This window comes from Dendroctonus ponderosae, unplaced genomic scaffold (genome assembly GCF_020466585.1).
Source record: "Dendroctonus ponderosae isolate FM_Combo_2020 unplaced genomic scaffold, Dpon_F_20191213v2 Dpon_F_20191213_5, whole genome shotgun sequence".
Lineage (NCBI taxonomy): Eukaryota > Metazoa > Arthropoda > Insecta > Coleoptera > Curculionidae > Dendroctonus > Dendroctonus ponderosae.
In genome coordinates, this window is record NW_026018715.1 from 10,345,649 (window position 1) to 10,368,535 (window position 22,887).

Below are 22,887 nucleotides of genomic sequence, written 5' to 3' on the forward strand. Positions count from 1 at the left end.
AATCATGAGCAAATATATTTTTGTGTTAATCTGAAAACAACTTTTGTACCACAAAACATGTATTAAGTATAGAGGGTTTTGCCTCTAAAATTTAACACTGTCGTTAGGAAAACTGTGGGCATTTAAGGCGTACTTCTATCGATTCATCAAAGATCCTGACTATTGAAAACTGAAAACTAAAGCGGGCGAAACTATTTAAAATTTTGCGGGCCGCAGCCTCGGTAAAATCGCTCTCTGTCTCAGTTAGCAAAGACCCCAACCAAAAATAGACTTGCGCTTGCCTGCTGTCAGTCAAACGACAAGTTCCATGTTCGTCCTAACCAAACTTATTAACCGTGTGTTGTTTTGAGTGTGTTGTGAGGAGGTTTTGCCGGTGAAAACAGTGCTTCTGCAACTCATTTAATAATCTGCAATTAAGTAAGTGACTGAAACTGCATGAAAAATATCACTTTGTCAAAGTGGGGCCTCCCAGGCACCCGCTTAAAGTTTCCAAATGTTTCGTAGCTGGTCAAAATTCAGTGCAAACTTCATTAGCAATGAAGCTTGAGAAGCTTCACTAGAATTTCTTTAACCGAAATCCTTAAACACAGTTTTACAAGTCTTTGATTAGGTTAGGACTTTTCAATATTGGAAATCTGAGCACAAGAGAGCTGAAAATGTATTTCTAGCTAAGCTGCAGTATAGCGACATCTATACTGTATTAAATGAAAAGCCTTTCACTGTCTTGACCATTGGCGTAGGCGAGTAGCATTGGGTGCCAATGGCCGAATGTTCTGGAACCGAGCTTAATTTTATTGATTAAATCGGTAAATTTCGAAAATATATGTTTGCTGTGCGCTGCCTAGGGGCAGTAGCTGGCCAAATTATATTAATAAAAAGCTGGGGAATTACTGGCAAATTCGAAATTGCCGGTTTTGCCGCTCTCCCAGTTGGTTATTAGGTGCGTTTTTAAGCGGCCAACCTGCTGAAAAAGCGCACTGTACAATTCTGCTATCAGATTGAAAATGGCTATATTTTGTGGAAATTAAGTTGCAGACTGAAATACTTATATGTTATTATCGCGACTGTGCGCCAGAAGTTTTCGTTCCAGGAGTATTTTGCATAAATTCACCCGTTTTTGCTCTATTTTTCCGTTGCGGTTTTACAGCCGCCATATTTATGGCAGTCTAAATTTTAAAAATTATTACACCTAATTGGCATTACGTTTCTTTTACTTTTTTTATCGGACGATTAAAAAAGAGTTATTTTTCTTTGAGTGGCAAATTTATGTTTATATGTCTCAAAAAAAATCGGGGTGGATAAGAAAGCAATTGAACAATTAAATTTTATGTTGATTTTAAAATAAGCTAATGTTGAGTTTTCTACAAAAACGCACAAATTTTAGATAAAAAAATGAGCCAAGTATATTTATTGATTATTTTAAATACGAAAACTGAATTATCCACATTATAAAAGCGGGTCAAAAAACTGGTTCTGAGACTTTTGAGTTGAGATACTTGATCGACTATGAGGAAATAATGTTTCGTTTTTTAACTGATATTGGCTTAGGCCTGGGTAACTCAGTGAATTTTAGGGGTTGGCGCAGTGCTACGCAAATGGCTGGGTGCGCCAACCCAAACCACCGACGCATTAACCGTTCTGTTGCTGGGAAAATGTTTATGACTTTTTACTTGTTTTCAGATTTATTTTAAGAGCCATTTATTAATAATATTTTAAAATTTCTTCAAAATTTCAAAATTTTCCAGTTTCAGACAAGTTACTCTTTCGTCTAAATGTTCAATTTTCTAAAGTTTGACTTAAAAATGCTGACAATCTTAAGGTATTTTCCGTGAAAAATTTGGAAATAAATTTCGAATCCTTCGTCCCTTTGTAAAAAGTTTTGAAATCCCTTTCCAGCTTCGAGTTTGGAACAAAAATACAAAAATCAAATAATTTTCTATCAAAAAACGAAAGTTTATAAATCACATCCTAAAGACTGTAGAGTTTATTAAAAAATGTGGTTTTTTAGTTTTGACTGATTTTTTTCCTTTACTTTCTACTCAAAAACGCTCTATTTTGGAGAGTTTCACTTAAAAGTTCTGACGATAAGCAAAATTAATTTTGCTTGAAAATTCGCTTCATTCCTAGGTTTGCAGGGAACTTTAGGAAACCCATTTTAGCTTCGAATTTGGCACAAAAATCAAATGATTTTATTCAGTTTTGTACTGAAAGTAATTAGGATTGTCTTGAAACACGACTAGAAAGCAAAAGTTTACAACAAACTATTTGGGAAATTCGCCGCCCATCGCTCTTTGTTTTGCCCATTCTTTCTACGCAAAAGTCGCATTATTTTTTAGTTTTACTTAAAATACTGATAATCTTCAAGTATTTTCTGTGCAAAATTGTAAGATACATTTTATTGGAACCCTCGCCTCCTTGACCGCTTTGCAAACATTTTTGGAAAACTTTTTGCAGCTTCAAATTATGGACAAAACTGTAATAATTATTTCTGGATATTTTTCGAGAAATATTTCCCCGAACTGAAAAAGCGAAAGTTTATAATAATTTATTTGGAGAACTCTTTGAAACTGGGGTTTTTTCACTTTTAAGTCAATATTTCTAAAGAACACTTGCACTTTCACTTTACGCGCAAATATTTACTATCCATTAAAATGTATTTGTAATTTATAACGCCTCATTGATTTCGCGCGTTTATTATATGGAATAATTGGCCGATTCACGGACGATTCAAAGTCTTCCCAAGAAAGATAAAATTAATGCTCTGGTGGCGTTGTTATTGCTTTGAAGCTTTGAGGAGCACAATTTAACAAGTAACCGCAAATTTTATACGAAGCAAAATTTCGGTAGATTGCGCAAGCTTTGCAATGTGTTGTTTGTTTTGCTTACCAATTTTATTCTTTTGAAATATGTTTTAAAAGAAAATTTTAAATTACGCTATCAATATTATAAAATCTATTATATTTTTTCTTTCAGTTTCAGTCAAAATGTGAAATTTTGACTGAAAATAAAGCTGGCGCCGCTGCTTTCAGGAACACTGTTCTAGTGCTCGGCTTTTATATATGAATAGCGCTACTCAAACAATGCAGATAGATTTTAGGATTGTTTATTATTTTCGTAATACATTAATTTTCTTTTTTTTATTTCAGGATGCCGCCAAAAAAAGTTCAAGAACCGGAGCGGAAGCCGATGATTGGACGTGTTGGTACCAATCTGAAAGTGGGCATCGTCGGAGTACCGAACGTTGGAAAGTCTACATTTTTCAATGTACTAACCAAAAGTTCGGCGCCGGCAGAGAACTTCCCTTTCTGCACCATCGATCCCAATGAAAATAAGTATTTTTAGCTGTAGCTCTAGCTTTAGACACTCAGGTATGTCCCGTCCCAGCCGTCCTTTTCCCGGTAAATCAGGTACTGACACTTTAGCGTTCATAATGTCTTGCAACATAAAACCGAACAAAACCAACTACTACATTCCGCAGTCACTGGAATTTGAGGACTTTGAGATAAGCCAAACAGTTCTGAGCAAAGCCGAGTATCTAACAAAGGCCCCATTTTCCTCCAGCAAATCTGAAGTCGAGATCGCGGAAAGATGTGACGAACTTTACGCGTATGTGAACTCCTACTATAGTCACACAGAAGATGCTGATCCTTTGAGCAAAGTAAACTCCCTGCTCGCTCAAACGGATATATTGGAATATAGCAGGCAAAAAGAGGCTGAGCGGCGCGTTTTTACATACGACGCTTATTCGGAAAGAGAGGCACAGCTGAGATATCTGGAGTCAAAGCCAGTTTCGTTCATAATTCTAGGAAAGCCCGATATAGGACAGCAGGAGCTTGGCAGGGAATTGGCCAATTATTGGAACTGCGTCTACATCCAGCCGCAGGCTTTGATTGAAGAGGAGATCCAATCAGGGAGCAGAGCAGGAGAATGCATAGAGTTCAACTTGAGGTGCGGAAGAGCGATAGGCATTGACATAATACTGAAGCTGGTTGAGCAGAAAGTTAAATCAGAAGCTGCAACACATCGGGGATTTGTCCTATGCGGATTGCCAGTGATTCCCAATGACCTCTACGAAGAAGACCCAGTGTCCTCTCAGTCAGCCATATTCACTGCTCAGGATATTTTCGAGGAAGTTTTCACTTACACCACCGACCTGTGCATTGCACCTAGCAATCCGCAGGTTTCAGTATCTTCAAAATATTTCAGCGAAATAGACGAAGCGCCTAGAGAATCGACGGAGTTCCACAACCTGGACTTAACTGAGGAAAGTGAGTTTACTCAACCAGCAACAAACCAAGCTGCCAGCAAAGAACAGCCCAACATTGGCAAAAACTATGAGAAACAGCTGGAATTTTTATTTGGCCTGCTGGAGGAGCCCTATTTCATCATTTACATCCAGTGCGGGTCCCTTGACGTTCTAAACAAACGAGACAGTTACCGCTTTGATATTGCATCTAAAACGTTCATAGATCTTCAAAGAAGATCTTATAATCACACATTTCGAAGCCGCTTGCTTGGCCAAGACGATCTTGATATGATCGATGAAGTCTACGATATGACAGTGTTGAGCAGTGAAACCTTTAGGCTCAAACACCTCATGAAGATGCCAGGAGACTTTAAAGCCAACGTTTCCTCTCAGCTGGATCAGTATCATTATGTAGCATTGAACTTTATCCAAAACAGAGTTCTGGCTCATAACCCAGAATACTTCGTCAAAGTCGATGGGAGAACTAGCATATCCAGAATGCTAAGTCTAGTCAAAGCCAAGTTAATTAACATGAACGTTCAAAAGGTGCTGATTCCATTCAAGCTGACCGAAGACAATTTCCAGGGGTTTTACACGTCGGGCGAAATCTTACCAGGGGAAGATGCGGATGAAGTGGACAACCAGAAAAATATCAATCCTAAGGATTGTTTCAAGCAATTCAGCAAACAACGCGTCCCGAGCAGGGGGCATCTTTGGTCCTGGAGCGAATGGGGTTCCAAATGTCCAGTTTCAATGAAAATGGGCTTTGTTCGCGAAGGTTCAGTTAAATATCCAGTCCAGTTCATGAGCAAGTTATTCTTTCTGGCAGACCAGGATTGTTACTCGAAATTTTACTCCAATCCAAGACCGTTTTTGCTGCCGCCCTTCCCGAGGCCCACATGCCGAATTTTCATTTTCGGCCCCAAGAAAAGCGGGCGATCAGCCTTAGCCCAGTGCTTGGCTTATTACTTAGGAGGGTCGGTCTTATCAACAGACCAACTAATGCACGAATTCATGCAACAGCGACAAGACGAGTATCTGGAAAAAGTGCGCCAGCAAGCCATTGCTGAAGGAATAGCTTTACTGAACAAGACCCGAGCACTAGAGGCGGATGAACTGGAGAAGGAGCGCATAGAAAAAATCAAAGACTGGGTGAAAACAACCATAGGCCTACTAGAGGAAATGAGCAATCTATTGAGTGAAATCGAAAAAGAGGAGAAGCAGGAAAAGTTTGAAATCTCCTCCTTTCCCATGGCCATGAAGAAGGTGCACACCACTGAGCTCTTGGAAGACTCCGAATATGCAGTGGGGCTATTGAAACTTCGAGAGCAACTTCAGGAGTTAAATATCCCGATTTATAAGCTAGAAGCCGCTACTTGGAAATTGTTTTTAACCGAACGACGCAGGCTTTTGCAATACCTGCCTGCGGATTTAGCCCAAAAATGCCAACCCAAACCAGCCACAGTGTTCGATGACTTTGTAAAGGAATACGTCGCAACGGCTTTAGGCCAAGCAGGCCTGGATGGACTGCAAATCAGCGGCGGCAGTGTCCTGGAAATGTTTATCGCCCACATCAAAATAGCCGAAGAAAAATATCAAAAACAAGGCTTTGGCAGGGGCGGATGGATTATTGATGGCATGATGTGCAATTTGAAGATTATCCAAGACTTTTTCCCTGATTATACTGGCGATGATATAATTGTCCTGAAGGACAGCTCCAACTGGCTGACGAAGAATTTCCAGGACGGAAAATCGACTTTCTATCGAGACTTTCGGAAGTTTTTTATGAGCATGGGACTCACTGATGCCGCTTGGAGGAGCCCGTCGTTGACCTCCACTCAGTCATGTAAAGAAGGATTAGTGAAGAGTATCTTGGATGATGTTTTAGGAAGCCGCCCATTTTACCCCAGTGAGGACACTAATGAAAAAGAGCCGAAGCTGGAGGAATATGAAAAAGGCATTTCGGCCTTTCTGCATGACTGGGAGGCTGTGCATGAGTTCTACATACAGCACAACATCAATCCTGTGGAAATTGACGTGGCTAATAAGTCCTTACCGGAGCTTTTCCAATACGCGATCAAATGTTTAGATTCAAAGTATACCTATGCAGCTTCAAGAGTAGCTGCTGATGAGAATGATGGTGCCGAAGAAACACCACGCACACTCCGGCAGGAAAGTGTAGAAGAATCCCCTAGTCCAGACCAAACACAAACGGAGGACTTAGATGCAGAAGAAGTGCGAAGATATGGAGACACTTTGCACTACTGCCCTGTAACATTGTCGGAAAACTTTGTGCTTTGGAGGGGCAAAGAGGCATTTTCAGTGAAGTACAACGAAAAGACTCATCATTTAGCTACCGAGCTTGATATGCAAAAATTCCTTGATCAGCCACGCTCCTTTTTGCCTTCTGGCTATCCTACTCAAGTGCCACCACCAAGAATTTGCGTCATTGGCGTATCAGGATGTGGGAAAACCCATCTAACGAAGGCGCTATCCGACAACTACGGTTTGATATGTTTGGACTACCAACACATTTTAAAGGAGTTTTTCCAAATTTCCTCTGGAGAAACGTTGAACCAACTGGCTGAAGGTTCTGAGATAAAAGAATTGCGGTCTTACCTGAGGGCAGAGGTCTCATTGCCTAGTCATCTTCAGTTGGGTTTGAGCCAGTACTGGCAGGCGGAGCCCTTTAAGTCGAAAGGTTTTGTGTTTGATGACTTTCCCAAGACGCACTATGATGTCGATTTTATGGTGCAGAATAAATTAATACCCGATCTAATTATATATCCGCATGCCGACGAAGAATATCTCAAAGTCAAATTTCTCGAGAGGAACGTGAAAATATGGCAGGAGTCTATGGAAATCCAACGCCAGGAAAGCGAGCAAAAGCACAACAAGGCTCTAGATAAGTGGCGAGAGCAAAGATCTGTGCGCTTCACTGCCCTAATTGAGGAAAGAAGAGACCGAAGATACGCCAAGAAGCGCCAGAGTAAACCACCCATTCCAGAATCCGAGCCCAATGAGCCTGACTTGAAAAGTTCATCGTTGGTGACTTTCGATTCTGTAGCTGACCAAGAGGACATTGATGAAGTTAACAAGGTTCTAGACACAGAGTTTCCTCCGATTAGTTACGAGCCACCTGCGGCTAATCTCGAGGCTTTTGTCGCCGCGATGGAGCCTCTAATTTCCCATCGCGTTGCATCAGACACTCGAGCTATAGCAGCAATCAAGGAAAAATGCCTGCAGGAAAATATAGATGTTGTGGAAGTAGCCCTAAATCTGGATCGCATGGATAAAAACACCATCGCATGCTTTCTCGCAGCCGAACCCCTCAAGTTCAGAACCAAATCCTATCTGGAAAGTTGCTACGAGGTCTCGGTGGAAGTGGCTGAACGATTGCTTAACTCCGGCTATGTGTTTCTGAGCAAGTTTGGCAGGATTTGCCCGATGCAATATTACGAAAAAACCATGTCGCTTCCAATGTTTCAACTGGCTGCTGAACAAGGCAAACTTTTCCCAGTTATTCACCGCAATTATCTGTACTTTATAATGGGACAACACCAATGTAGGTTGTTCATGAAGGATCCTCTCAAGTATATTGGTCAAGAGTTTAGGTTTCCACTGCTCAGCTTCAAAGTGGCAATAACTGGGCCCCCAAAGTGTGGCAAAACTTTATTATCGCAGAAAATCCAGCAGGAACTTGGACTGAAATTGGTTACTCGAGGCCAAGCCTTGAGGTATGTGCTGGATTACTTATTTAACTCCGACTTGGCTAAGAACATGGAGGCAGTGTTGAGGAAGGGTTGGGAATTGACAGACGAAATGGTAATCAAGGCAGTGGAAGCTGCCACTTTCGATCCCCGAGTGGTGGCAGTAGGAGTGGTATATGATGGCTTTCCAAACAGTTTAAGCGAAGCGAAGCACATGGCGTATTTGGATTTGACCCCAAACATTACCATAGACCTACAGGCCTCTAAAGAGGAAGCAATTGAGTGCCTATCTAACTGCAGTCCTAACACCAATGTCCCGAAGTTCAGTACAGGGTTTCTCAGCCACTTGTATGAAGAATGGTCACAAGATTCCGAGTACTTCAGAGAGTGGTTCGACAGAGAGTACCAAGCCCTGACCAGGATAAAAATCTCCACGTCCAATTGGTCAGTGTGGGCTCAAAGTCGAGAATACCTTCTAAGTACATTTTCCGAAATCAGTCACTACCATAAACACATCATCGATGATTGGCCGCTACGTTTGGGCAACATGCTGATCACTCCCTTGGAGTTTCTGGAGCGCCAAAGCAATTTCAAAACCTATTGCCCGGTTTGTCTTCATCTGACCAACAGCCTGGTCAGTGGAGGCGATCCTCCGGATCGAACAGGCCTTATTCAATATAGAAGCCACTTCTATTGGGTGTGCGATGACCATGTGGCGTTATTTTTGAAGATCCCAGATCAATACTTGCCCCCATACAACCTACATGGGTTGCCAGCAAGTTTGCCCAAGAAAACTGCCTTTGATGAGCGCCCAGAGAATATTTACGAAGACGGTGCGTGTGCGGTGTGTTACAAGAACAAAAGAATCATCAAGAAAGGAGAGCTGACTTTAGCGGTTGCTTTCAACGATAAGGCCTATTTATTCGACAGTGTCGAATGTCTTAACACATTCTTGCGGAATCCGTCTTTATTCATGTTTGGCATCGAATTCCACGCTCCAGTTTACCCAGCTCTAAAATATAGAGAATTGCCTCTGTTAGGCATGTTAGAGCAATATGTAGCCAAAAATATCGTCGAGGCTTTGAGCTACATCTCAAAAAGACGTCCAATTATTCCGGGATTATCCATAGCCGCTTCTGCCCTAGTCGGGGTGGGACTCTACATAAAAGTGAGGAACGATACTCCCAATGCTTACAAGTCCTTCTACGAAACTGGCCTTGCACAGTTTAGCGAAAGAAGAGAGAATCTGCTCAAGTATTTGGACTACATGAAGACCTACAGGAATCCATACTTGCATTACGAGGAACCTTTGCCCCAGTTCCAACTGCCTCCAGCTCCGCCCAAGGCAGAGAGCCTCTCCACTATGATGTCCCGCTTGGTGGATAAATGCGTCGATGATATCGACATGTATTTGCAAGATGATTTCGATACATCGGATTCGCAAGATTTTTCAGTGAAATAGTTTAGGAATTGGTTATTAAAGTGAGATGTTGTTCTTTTATTGGGTTTGGACTTGAGTTCAGATATGAATATTGCGACTGAAGACATCCCAAATGGCCGGTGAAGGATGGCACTTTATTGAGTCTGGGCGGTTGAGGATTGATTGTTTTTTTGGGTGAAAATTCCTTCTAATTTGTCGGGTGAATGAAATTTGATTGAAATTTTCTTTACGTAGGGTTCCTGTTCCGGATGACAGATTTGACTATCTTTGCGAATACTTCAAGCCATTAAGGTAAGTACGTTTTAGGACGAAACTCTTGAGTTTTATACTGATTTGTCGGAAAAAATGTGCATTTTCTTCTTCCGGGCTAAAATGTAAGATTGGTCAATGCATACATCAAGTTAAACGGGAAAATAAATTGAACTAAGAAACAGCTAAAATTGGCTAAAAACTTAGAGAGTGGAGTAAACATTTTTGAAACATCGTTTATTTCATTACGTTTGCAAATGTAGAAAATAATTCAAACAAACTCAAGCTTTTCAAGAAGGCAAAGACCTAACGGGACGTTAATTTTTACCAATCATGAGTTTGTGTAAAATTTTAAATCTGATTATGGCGCTGTTGTCTCGCCGAAACGTAATGAAATAAGCGATGTTGCAAAACTTTTTACTTTACACTTTGAAACCCAGGAAAGATAGGAATATCATAACTAAAAACTTATGTTTTAATAGCAAGAACAACAAATATATCAATTATTTCCAGAAGAAAAAAATTATTAAAATGATCGCATCTTTCAAGAAGTTCTTGTGCGATATTTTTTGAAAAAAGAAGAAATAATCGAGCAATTTTGAATTTTATAACAAAAAACGGAATGGAACTTGCAATCATTTCATCAGATGAATCCGAAGAAGAAAAACCAAAAGGAACATTTATTCTATTAAAGATGGAAGCACACAATTCAATTCTAATCCTCACTAAGTGAATTGTCCACTAATGCCCAGTTTTCTTATGATACATTTTTTCGTAATTTAATGATCATTTTGGAAATGTTAACTTGTAACAGACGCGTTCCCACCGATGTTTGGCGCCGCCAAATTGATATGGTCACCCTCATTAGCTCGAGATTAGCTTGTTACGTTCCTGAAGCTTACAAAAAATCGTATCGGCCTTACGTAATTTTAAATTCACCGTGTGTATAAAAGGAAATTAGATTCTAAATATGGGTGTAAACGTTGATTTGACGCCATTAGTTGCATTCTTTTAGTCATTTTATTTGGAACAGCACAAGAAGTTATGGAAATAAAAAAATGAAAAACGTTTGATTTAAGTAGATCTGTCGGTCTAGGCTAGAATGGTTTTTATATGGGTTGGAATTCTATAGTAGTTTGGATGGTTATCCACCTACTTGCAACAAAAACCCAATAAGTAAAATATAAAGAATCGAACAAAAGTTCACAGACTGAACTTTAGGTCAGAGAACAGTAACATAATTGGATGAGTTCAATTTTCCATGTTCGCCGCCTAATTCTCCCATTTAGCACCGATTTGCCACCATCAAGTGCTATTCGAAAATAGCCCAGCATTTGGACCAGTTTAGCGATCAAATTGTAGACCAATGCGTCTAAAGTACCTTCTGGCGGCGCACGAATCACAAAACGGTCTTTTACTACTGAGAAAACGGTTTTCTCGACTAAATTGTACGTTGGATGAGACAAATAGGAAGTGTTCACGCACAATCGCTGTTTAATATCAGTGATTTGGTGAAATTGAATATTGGATTTGAGGGTTTTTTCACTTGACGACCTGCAAAACCGTAATAATACGCTTTAAAGGGCCTGATAGAAAAAAATGCGTGTCGAAGACACAGGGAATTGAATGGGAAATTATGTGTTTTAGACCCTTCGACGTGTAGGTATTTTTAGCGCTCGGAAATTGAATAGGAAATTACTGTATTTAGTGGCTATGTAGCATAAGTGGTGATAAATAGCCAGATTCACATTCAGTCAGATTGGGAGAAATAATCTTGCAGCTCTGAGACTTAAATAGGAAAAATCTTGTCGGAATTGTAATTTGATTTTGTTTGCAGCAAAGTTCCCGCGTTCCTCAACATAGTGGATATTGCCGGTTTGGTAAAGGGCGCCTCTGAAGGGCAAGGTTTGGGAAATGCCTTTCTTTCGCACATCAGCGCTTGTGATGCAATTTTCCACCTTTGTCGTACGTATTCATAGAAAGCCTTAAAGCTCCTTTTTACGAATATGTGATTTTTCAGGCGCATTTGAGGATGACGACGTGACCCATGTAGAAGGAGAAGTGAACCCAGTGCGCGATTTGGACATTATCGCTGAAGAATTGAGATTAAAGGACGAGGACAGTTTGATGAAGCATTTGGAGAAGTTGGAGCGGACCGTTTTGCGCGGTTCTGATAAAAAGCAGAAACCCGACTACGTAAGAAACCCCGATTTACGTAAATCTGACTTGAAAGCAGTATCCAGCGGAGTGCGGAATGGACCGACTATAAAAAGCATTAATGGAATCAATATCTGGTCAATCAATCAATTGAACAATGTGACACAAATAGCGAACAATCGGCCACGCGTTATGTTCTACAACAACCTAATAATAAGTCGAATTCAATTACGAAAATGGTGACTTGCGATTCGTCCGAACCGAAATCAGATACGCTAAAGGACGGATCAGATAAAATCGAGGAGAATGTTATGTTAATTATGGCGCATGAGTCACGTGTGGTCTTCTATTCCATTATGGAGCTCCGCTGGTAACGTGACTATGCAATTGTTCTTTAACACCGACGTCGTCAGGTTTATTTATAATTTTTTTCAATCTCACCCTCATGGGTAATGAGCGGAGGTGTCATCAAAGGGGGTTTCATATAATTTATTCAAAAGGGAGAAACCTTTCGATTCTACAGGTTCTAATCGACTAATGCTTTTTGCAGGACGCCCTCTCTAAGGTGAAAACTATTCTAGTGGATGAGAAGAAGCACATTCGATTTGGCGACTGGGATTCTAAAGAGGTAAGGCCATGCGTTGAGGAGGATGCGATCTGTGAGGTGCCGGTTTGAGTTAATCGGACAAGCTGAGGTTCATATGGGAAATAGTATTTTAAACCTTCTTTACGGTAAGCAATGTTTGGAAGTTCAAATCGCAGTTGTTCCCGCGAGGAAACAGCGATTTGAATGTCCGCACGTGGCTTATCGTTAAGAAGACTGTCTAAAATATGATTTCCCATGTGAAACTCGGTTTTGTCGATTTGTTCATGAAGTGCCAAGTCAGAAATCACGTAGGTGACCACAGAAAATTTGCTTTTTAACACTGACCAAGCCATTAAAAATGTCGAAAATGCACAGTCATCGGGACTATCATGTCTGCAAGTGTATTAACGAGGAAAATGTTGTGTCGACATTATTATGCTAATATGAACCGACAGTACCCAAAACGTAGGCGTTCGCTCATACAGGTACATAATAAATAATAACATTGATTAAACAAAACGATACAAGTTCCGATGTTATCTATCCAATGAATGATTCCATTTAGAGAAGGCTGCACAAAGAGCACCATGACTGCGTACAATGCTAATGTGGCATAATAATATCACCACCTGGTGATCATCTCCGTAGTTATCGACATTGACACTCTTCGCGCGAGCCCGAAGAACTGGCGGGGTGCCATGACGGCTCAAACAAGTCCATGGTGAATTGCAGATTGTTAAGTGTTTTGTTAGACGACATGGTGTTTGAGTATTGTTGGGAGTAATGGAATTTTCTAGAAAACGGCGTAGGCTACAGCCTAAGCGGTTTTTGCGTGAAAAGATCGGTTAAAAACTGGGCACGTTTCAGAATTTTTATTCCAAAGCTTCTTGGGTTAATGGGACTAGATTTGTTAAACACGCGTCAACTTTTTGAGGAATTATGAGCAAAATTTTTGGGAGTTTTAATTTGAAAGCTTCTTGGACTAGTCCGATTAAAAACATGAATATTGAAGATTCAAAGTCGATTGCTCCACCAAGGAACATTAACAACGTTCTCATTCTATCAATGTTTGAAGATGCTCAATTGGCGCAAAATTCAGCACGTTTGGATTTTCATTTTTTAGCTTTTTTTCAATATGCGAAATCAGTGAAAAACTGAGCACGTTTTGAGCTGAAAGGTATTTTGGGTTTCTACATGTTTTCTAAAATTCTCGTCCATTTCAGCTGCACTAGAATAGACAAATTTCCAAGGTTTCCAATCAAAATGCTTGAATATATTTTCATTCATTTATTCCATTGGGTTCCGCCCATAATATTCCAAACAAATTTGAAACTCGTGGTGATAAATTCATCAAAATATGAAAAATTGGGCTCTTTAGCAGCATTGAGGCCGGGATATCGTATATGAGATTCACTGTTCCTGGAAGTTTGATTCCAACTTGAACTATTGCCAAAATTGAAGGAAGTTTGCAAGTAAATCAGCACGTAGATGACCTATCAAACGAGTTTTTATGAAAATGAGCGTTCCAGCTGGAATCCGCTTTAAAAAAAAAAAACTAACATACAGAAGGTGATGGCAAATAAATTGCAACAATTAAATTTAAAAAAATGCAAAAGATCTACAAAAATGCCAATAAGATCAACACTCGTTGGACTTAAAAGACCAACGTTTCCTCTAACGAATGGTCTAGGAACAGGCTTTTTACCCTTATTTTTGAAAATACAGTTTAGTTTAAAAACCTTCTTGGGCCCTAAATATAGGCGCGTTTAAGAAGTTTGGCTCAATTGTGCCATGCATACATTTCTTTGCTTCAAAATCACTAAAGTTCCTTTAGTAAATTATCCTTTACTTAACACTTCTTAATGTCCCAAACGTTGAATCGAAGAAGTAAACTAAGTTTTATAAGGAACGAGCGGCTTTGGCAGATTATCACCAAATATCAACTATATTGTTATGTAACAGGAGGAGGATCAATGTGCGCCAAATTGAAGGCGTTTTAAAATCAAAATTAGTCGCCAGGAACGCCTACCGAACACAACGACTGGAGTTTTGCATAAATTGATTTATTTTTGCCAAATTGAGCTCTCTATCAAGGAATTTTTCAAAAACGAGTCGTGAATGAATGGAATGAACAACATCAAAAGCTAAAATTTACTGTAGAAACGTAATTTTTGAATGCCGGCCAGGCACATTTTCTAATTGAAATCAATATTTTTTTGCAGATTGAAGTTCTAAACCGCTACCTCTTCCTAACATCGAAACCTTGCATTTATTTAGTGAATTTAGCCGAAAAAGACTACATCAAGAAGAAGAACAAGTGGTAAGTAACAGCAACTAAGTACATGATTTCGACCCGGGAAAACATTGACTTTTAAACATGCAGAATTACGTGATTAATTCTGGATCACACTGTTTATATTCTTATGCTCTAAACGGAGCAGAAAGCAATAACATGACGAAGAAATGTGCATATAGATTAGCTTGGTCATCGCTTTAGTCAGAATTTTTCCCCAATTCACAGTAAGTTTATTAACTTTTCCCTTCAGCTTTCGGTATAAACCACAAGTGGGCTTCATTGTTCTATAGCGTGCTTGCAAATGTAGAGCCTTGAAAACCAAGTAAATTCCACTTTGTTAACATGTGACAGGCGTATCGGATCGGACAGGTAAAGAAGATGGATCCTTTGTAGTGGAAAACATTTTTTCCGTACCCCCTTGACTAACCGGGCACCATCAAACCGCAAATGGATCAATTGAAAATTCCGTTGACAAGCTGTTATTAAATTTGAGAAGAAATATGCTTCTTTCGTTGTTGTCGTAACCGCATTTATATTGAACCGTTTTTTTTTAATTCGACTTTGATGTGTGAAATGTGGTTTTAGTATGTAGGTGATAAAGGAATTTTCAATCCGTGAAATACTGTGTCTTTTCATTCGATTTTTGACTGGCATATGGGATGCGATACAAAGGTATATTGTGTACAATTATGGTGTCTTAAAATTCGAGTTTAATACGTCGGTTTTTCGGGCGAAAATCTGTTTGGTGAAGCAGCTTAATTTTTGGAGAACCCTACATTCCTTACGATCATTTAGATTGCATCGTTTTTAAGCGTTCTACTTTGTTAAATATATTTTTCACGAATGCAACTTACAGAAGTGTTTTCCCTTGATTTCAGGTTGATAAAAATCAAGGAATGGGTTGACAAGAACGATCCAGGATCTTTAATCATCCCGTTTTCTGGCGCATTTGAGCATAAGTTGGTTGATGAATTTGATGACCCCATTTTGCGGAAGAAGCACCTGGAAGAAGTGGGAGTTCCCAGGTAAATTTTGCACATAAGCTTTTTCCTGCTGGCTGATTCCCAATCACAATTCCATTTAGGCAGTTTCGAGCGCAAAAGCCCACCTTCAGCATTCGTGTAATGGATGACAAATCCATTATTTGAAACACGTACCATTCAGTCCGTATAAGTTATCTCTAATGAGGGGTTTCGTCTTCGAAGCAATTCGACCTCGCAGTCTATTGGGTTAAACCATTCAGAAAAACCGTATTAAAAATTCCGCAATTATTGCCATTAACTTTTTTGTTTGGTTAGACGGGATGGTAATCAGAAATTGGGTGATCCAGTGGCGTCATTTTGATGCGTGAAGACGGTGAAGAGTAACAAGTACAGCCGGATTTAGACACGCAATTCGGCTTTTATCGAGACAAAAATCCAAGTCAAACCAGCATAAAAACCGAAAATTTCTCGATTAAACTTGGGTTTCCACGAGTTTTAAACTTAGGTTGTTTAAAATTACAGACCTTGCAACTGATTTTGAATGTATAACATAATCAAAAATCTCATTTTCTACGCCATTGGGTTCGATCATCAAAGTAATACCAAAAGGACCATTAAAATGGTCAATTCATAAACAGGCGGACCTTAGGAAGGCCATTAAATAGTATTTTTGGGTCATTAAAGGCCGTTCCAAAGGTAGTTGTGATTAAGTGAGGCGACAGACGGTGTTTTCGTGATTGACCATGGATTTGTCAATAAATGAGAGCAATTTTCGGAACGTTTCCTTGCGTTAAGGTGCCGCCAAAGTGGTTGCAATCATTTAGCAAATTATTTTCGAACTCCAAATGGTTTTTGCGGAATGGGTGGACTTTCGATTCTAATTCTGAACGGACCATTTCCTCCGATAATTGCCAAATTTGAGCCCAGAAAGAACGATTAAACTATTAAAAAATCATGTAAATTGTGGTTTTATATGAAATGTATTTTAGTGCTCTGGATAAGATAATTGTTCAAGGATACAAAGCCTTGCAGTTAGAATATTTCTTCACTGCTGGGGCCGACGAAGTGAAAGCGTGGACTATTCAGGTGAGTTTTTCAATAAAGTTTCTCAAATAAATAATTGTGGATTGCATCGCTTAGTCACTCACTGCCGATTCAATTTAGAGCCCAGAGTGCATTTTTCTGATCGTTATTCTGGCCAGAGCTTCACAGTATTTCCCTAATTTTCCCGCAAAGCCGCCCGACTCGGTCTGCATAATCTAAAAGTTATTCTAATATTCTGGCTGTGTCCCGTCGAAATAAAAGGCTCCGAAATCTATTGAATTCGCCAGCAAGGCGAGCCAAATAAATTACCCAAACTCGGAAATTGTCTTTGAAATTTGCATGAAAATAGGCGATGCGTTCAAAAGTAGCGGGAGCGGCAAATTCGTGGACTTGTTTAAGTTAGCTTGGTCCAATTCAGAGAAAATTTTATTTATTTAAATTTTTGAACGAGCTTTTAAGGATGTGTGGATATAGAAATGTGTTTTTTTTTTGTCAATGTATATGTGTGATTGTATGTCTTTCGAATGTCCCGATAGGCGCAATTAAATTTTTTATTTGATTACCAAAGTTTTGTTTGCGCCGTAAAATTTAATGCGTTTTTTTTTAAATATTTTCCATTATATAAATTTTACTGCTCGCGAGGAGCTCTTTGATTAAACCAGCGGTATCTATGGTTCACATCGCGCAACTTAAAGAATCGATTCTCTTGCAGAAAGGGACGAAAGCTCCACAGGCAGCAGGTAGAATTCACACGGACTTTGAAAAAGGATTTATCATGGCGGAGGTGATGAAATTTCAGGATTTCAAAGAAGAGGGCTCTGAAGCTGCCTGTAAGGGAGCTGGAAAGTACAGACAGCAAGGTAAAATTATGCTGATTTTGGGTTCAAATATTTGAAAACTCCTCCCAAACCCAGAACCGAATTATTTATTTGAAAGGGCTAACGATTTTGAAAAATATTTTTTTCAGGGCGTAATTATGTGGTGGAGGATGGCGACATTATTTTCTTCAAATTCAACGCTGGCGCCGGTTTGAAAGACGCGAAGAAAAAATGATCGACACTACTCCCCATAACCATGTGTGTTATGGCTTATCTATACATGAACATGATTTTCTTTTTTGCAAGTATCAAATGTTAATTTATTCATCTTGCCGCTGCAGTTTGTATGGTTTGTTCAGCAGCAGCAACTAATCGTTTTTTTCTTTGAAAATGCCCGTTTTTCGTGCATTGATAGCAGATTGATAACAGTAACCACTCATTAAACTAATTAATGCATATTTTGATTTACTTTTTTGCAATTTCTGCTGTAGGCTATTTATACCTCGTAATTTAAGTGGATGGGCTAAAGTGTGTAAAAAGCAAATCTGGGATTCGAAGGAAAATTATAAGCGGTCATTTTCTAGTATGCCAAGCCATCGCTTTTGGAGTTAACAATATGCTCACCTTACAGAAAATTCCTGACTGGCAACGTTTCTCAGAAGTTCTTGGAAAATGTTTGCCCACTTTTCACTCACTTAAAATCACTACTTTTCGATAAAATAACAAAGGGTGCCTCTTAGCATATTTTTTAAATATAAATTATCTTTAATCTGTTGCCAAATTCCTGTTTCGGGGAAATTGGGAGAAAAATCAAGCAATTGACCAACTCGAACCAACATTAAGAAAAATAACCCAAACTCAAACAAATACCTGCAAAAATTGCATCAAAATCAAGTACAAACAAAATATAGATTCAAGTACAATTAAATTCCCAAAATTTTTCGAATTATATCGCTGTGATATCCGTGCGACAGACAACGTGGACGACACGACGTATTTTGTTCTTATATCATCTTATGAAAAGGTAGTGAAAATTTACTATTTTGAGAGTATAATGAGTGAAAAGTGGTCGAGAACGGCATTTCCACAAGAAGCTTCAAGAAGAAAAGTTGTTAGTAAGTAGATAAGGTGAGCAAATTAGTAATTTCTTTCGGTTGAAACATATGAAATTAATTTTTGCCTTGAATAGACTTGTAGAATTCATGACGCGCTTTAGGAAAAATTGCGGAGGCAAATTTTATGCGGCCAAAAAGCTCCGATGAAGGTTTGCACTGCAGAATATTTTTCTAGAATCAGCTCTGTTAACTATTTCGAGTGAAATAGAGCTGATCAGAGAAAATATGCAAAATAATTGGGAGTTTCTCTATGAACTGGGCCTTAAATCAGATGCATTGCACATAGATTAATTTATATCTTGACTCTAACATACAAATAACAAGAAAAATATGGAAAGTTGAAAAGTATACGCATTTGGATGAATGTGGAAAATATTGGGTAAAGTATAGTCGGTTGTGGGAAAATTCGTTTTTTTTCGATTGAATCAGAACCCAATATTCGTACCAAATGCCTATAGTTTATTTTTCTTTAACCAACATCGTTTAATTTACAGTGTCTGATATGCTTTCCCCATATTGTCGCTTTTAATCTTTGACGGAGTGTGAATAATTGCAATGAATTAAGTATATACGTTTCATAACAGCTTTTTTAATCTGGTACAATTTATTATAAAATTATGTGTAAATTACCGAAAAAAAAATCAAAACAAAACTGGTTTATTACGTGCTTTATTAAATAATTAAATATCGGCTAGTAATTACACAATATTCAACTGGAACTTTCCTTACTCTTCAATCGCTGCTCAAACAGCCGATATTTTACCCAATTATAGAACTCCAGTTCTTTAACCAGGCTCTCTTCAAGCGTTGACCAAACCTCTTTGGGTACATCTGGGTCTTTCTTGTGTTTGTAAATATCTGAAAGTACTTGTAAACGAAAAAGCTCAAGTGGATAAAAACTTGTGATTACCCAGCAAATTTGCCTGATAAGTTTTTTTAGCACCGTCAAAAAATTGCGGAATTTCCTCCTCCAGAATGTCTAAAGTGGTGTCGAGTTCTTCCAGAACTCCAACCACTTGGTAATACCTTTCAACGTTCTTTTTTGCGGTTTCCAAAGCCCATTGGTTGTTTAATAACCTGGTTTGAATAATTTACTTTATCAATTTTATTAACCAAGGTTCGACTGTTAATGAAAGTTTCACCAGTTTTGGATGAAACCTTCCTCTTGACCGTGCCAAAACTTCAATTTACTGCTCTCAACTAGTTTAGGAGTTACAATTTTTTGCCCAACTGCATTGCTAGTTATGCGTTAGTTTGACAAGTTCAAAACTTTGGGAAAATTCTCGTGAGTTTAGAACTTTCGAGGGATGTTTGGGGTTTATATTGTCCCGATTTTCAACTAGCTAGAAAAGCTAGTTGTTTTTTAATGAAATACTTACATGCATCTGGGGTCGTGACCACAAAAGTAGGGAATAGTAAGATCGTAAGGTCGTCCATTTTTGAAATTGCAATTTTTCTTACTATCGCTCAGACACCTTATAAAGTAGCTATCGTATTTTCCAGTTTTCTTTAAAATCGCTCTGGAATCGAATTAATTTACTGATTAGCTGCGAATGATTGAAAGCACTGAATTTCCAAAAAAGTTTCATGATGGTATAGAATAATCTCGTTTTTAAAAGCGCTTTTTCTAAAAAAAACCGCTTTTTAATTGCGAGTTTCTAACGAAAAAAATCGATTTTTAAAATAACCGAAAGAAAAATGTTTTTTTTGTTTGCGTTTTTAAAAGGAGCCTAAACATAAAAGTTTTAATTTTAGTTGTTGATTTTTTAGTGGCGTTCTTTTGTCCAGCTCATGCTTTTGAATTAAAGAAAGTAACAACCTTTGTTGTTTCATCAGGCCTCTTAACACCTTATTTTTTTATGATCGATTATTTCAGCAGGAAAGTCCCAAATTTAAAAAGTTCATTGGATATGGATGGAATGGATTTACTCTTACTATCCATACTCTATGGATCTTCTGAACAAGCACTTTAAACACGCGTTTAAAAAACAATTATTGATAAATTAATTAGACTTTCTAGTTGAATATATACAGGGTGTTTGGGTTTTTTAATTGAAAATGTTTGCACCTTCTTGACCGGGAAACACAGTTTTTCTGGGATAATGGTATATTAAGAAAATATGTTCAAAATTACTTGTACTCCTGCTCAGAATGTATATTTTACATATTACCATCACTGACTTAATCTAATTGGGTTATTTATTTGCGGCAATTTTCCATGCAATATCTGGTACTTACCTAGCCATTACTTTCGCTACCGGGTGCCTAATAAGGTTAATGTAAGTGGGCAATTGCTTGTCGAAAGAGGTAAAGTTGATAAAATACACATTTCTATCAAAGCTTAATGGAATTGCCAAATTCCTTCGTATATCGTAGATTTCATCGACTACTTCTTCCTTAGGAGAAAAACAGCAGTTAAAAATAGGGAGCCTGCATAATACATTTTTCAAAAGCCGAACCAGATTTGTCCATTGTATCGGTTTATTTATTAAAGAAGATAGTTGCATCCGGATGGCGCAATATTTAAATGACACATAAAGAAAGACTTTCGCTGATGGAATGAAGCTGAAAGTAGTGTAGGCGCTTTGTTGGGTAAAGCACAAGCTTTTTGAAGATTTTGCAATTAAAACTGTTTTCCTCGCAAATCCAAGTGATCTTTGAAATTTGCTGCAAAACCATTCAGTTAGCGCGCTTTAGTGTATTTTATCGTGTTCTTCATTAATCCCATGTTATCTTGAACGCAAGTAATGAGCGGCATTAATGAATATAAATAACTCGCTTGGGATTTCACGGTCAAAGATGCTTTTCTATAAAACGCGATCTTCGATCTCATGGTTATCAACAAGTTTTTAATACCGAGATTATACATGCTGCTCGTAATACCATGGTTTGGATGAAATCATGCGTTCTTACCTGTTGCGCTTTAGTGAGTCGCCTTTTATTTCCTCCCTTCAGCCGGATGTGCTTAAAGTTATTGACGCCCTGTATTTTTTCGACTAAAAATATCAATATCTCCGAACCGCTTTTCGGTACGGAATTCAGGAACAAGAAATGTTTGTTGACTGCATCCATTTTTCCCAGCTCTGCCATCGATTTGGTAACATGTTTTCTGATCGGTTTTCTGGATGTTATTCGGTGTCTGAGTGATTCTGTGCTGTTGCCCACGTTGGTGACGCTGAGCAAGGATTTTTTCGGCAATTTATAATCGATCATTGATGGTCTGTTGCAGTCAGTGTTGCACTTGATTTTGAATAGGATCGAGCCACTTACGAATACCGCAAGTAGAATCAGTAGGAACCACTCCAATTTCAGGCGTCTTCGACGGATCATTTTGTCGGCTTAACTACAATTTTTTATTGTGCCAAAGATTTACGATTTCAGATTTATTCAATTCAAATCCGCCGCACGAAACCATAATGTTACTGGGTCAAACTTCTGGGAACATACTGCACTGTTCTTCGGCCGACCAAAAGGTGAAAGGTATACAGAATTTCGCTTAGCGGCGATAAGATTGACGTGTATTTTTTCCGTTTTTAATTTAATGCCATTTTACATTTCATTAAACGAATTATTTTGCGGCAAAAACTGCCATTGTTTTTATTCATTGTGCTCCAACCGCAGTTTCAGTAACACAATATGCATGTACGTTTTTCTTCCAATGTTTTGCGCTAACGATTTCTAATTATTTTCACTTTTCTTATACGTGGATATTACATAAAGATTATACACATATTTAGGCAAAAACGTTCTGGTTTATTACTCGCCTTATAAGGAATGAGGAAGATGGTTTTACGAATTATAATAACGGCTTCAGGGCGTGTATTTGGAACGTGTGCTTATCTTAAGGGAGACTTTTGAAACCTGAAAAACCAGAAATAATTGAGGATTCATACCTGATTCAGAATTAAAACTTATAAGTGTAAATAATGCAAAATACGCAACTAATTCACTGTTTCGAACGTTTTGGTTAGTGTTATGCAACCATAAGCAATCAATGTATTGCTCTTCTCAAGCTCGTATCTGAAGAACCATTTAAGTAGGCCTGGGTAACAACGTGTTGAGTTGCGCTATTGAGTTGTTGCCGCTGTCTGCGTTAACTAGTTATAACTCATCGGTTAATGAGTTACCAGTAATTTATTAAAGCTTTACGAGACCCGAGACTGAAATTTTTACATCTAAAAAAAGGTCATCAACATTTTTTCACTAGTCGAGTCACGAGTCACGTTTTACTACTTTGTTCAA

General features: G+C 38.5%; 2 protein-coding genes across 2 annotated transcripts; one reads left to right on the top strand and one right to left on the bottom strand.

Moving 5' to 3' along the window:
* Positions 1-274: 274 nt before the first annotated feature.
* On the top strand, positions 275-17,988 carry LOC109535106 (obg-like ATPase 1). Its single transcript, XM_048666476.1, has 11 exons — positions 275-417; positions 3,147-3,328; positions 9,628-9,688; positions 11,484-11,611; positions 11,667-11,842; positions 12,354-12,431; positions 14,612-14,709; positions 15,564-15,710; positions 16,658-16,754; positions 17,425-17,572; positions 17,680-17,988. The coding sequence occupies exons 2-11, from the start codon at positions 3,148-3,150 to the stop codon at positions 17,763-17,765; spliced, it is 1,200 nt and encodes a 399-aa protein (XP_048522433.1). The 5' UTR covers positions 275-417; position 3,147; the 3' UTR covers positions 17,766-17,988.
* A 1,310-nt stretch (positions 17,989-19,298) lies between these two features.
* Positions 19,299-22,170, bottom strand: LOC109535177 (uronyl 2-sulfotransferase). Its single transcript, XM_019901047.2, has 5 exons — positions 21,559-22,170; positions 20,884-21,041; positions 20,025-20,165; positions 19,556-19,722; positions 19,299-19,503 (listed from the first exon to the last, which is right to left on the bottom strand). The coding sequence occupies exons 1-5, from the start codon at positions 21,973-21,975 to the stop codon at positions 19,355-19,357; spliced, it is 1,032 nt and encodes a 343-aa protein (XP_019756606.1). The 5' UTR covers positions 21,976-22,170; the 3' UTR covers positions 19,299-19,354.
* Between the last annotated feature and the right edge of the window lie 717 nt (positions 22,171-22,887).

Coding starts and splice junctions, on each gene's coding strand:
- LOC109535106 (XM_048666476.1), top strand. CDS start 3,148: ATGCCGCCAAAAAAAGTTCAAGAACCGGAGCGGAAGCCGATGATTGGA. Junction 3,329..9,627: donor CACCATCGATCCCAATGAAA/ATAAGTATTTTT, acceptor AATTTTCTTTAC/GTAGGGTTCCTGTTCCGGAT. Junction 11,843..12,353: donor AAAAGCAGAAACCCGACTAC/GTAAGAAACCCC, acceptor TGCTTTTTGCAG/GACGCCCTCTCTAAGGTGAA.
- LOC109535177 (XM_019901047.2), bottom strand. CDS start 21,975: ATGATCCGTCGAAGACGCCTGAAATTGGAGTGGTTCCTACTGATTCTA. Junction 21,042..21,558: donor GACTCACTAAAGCGCAACAG/GTAAGAACGCAT, acceptor TTTTCTCCTAAG/GAAGAAGTAGTCGATGAAAT. Junction 19,504..19,555: donor TTATCAGGCAAATTTGCTGG/GTAATCACAAGT, acceptor AAGTACTTTCAG/ATATTTACAAACACAAGAAA.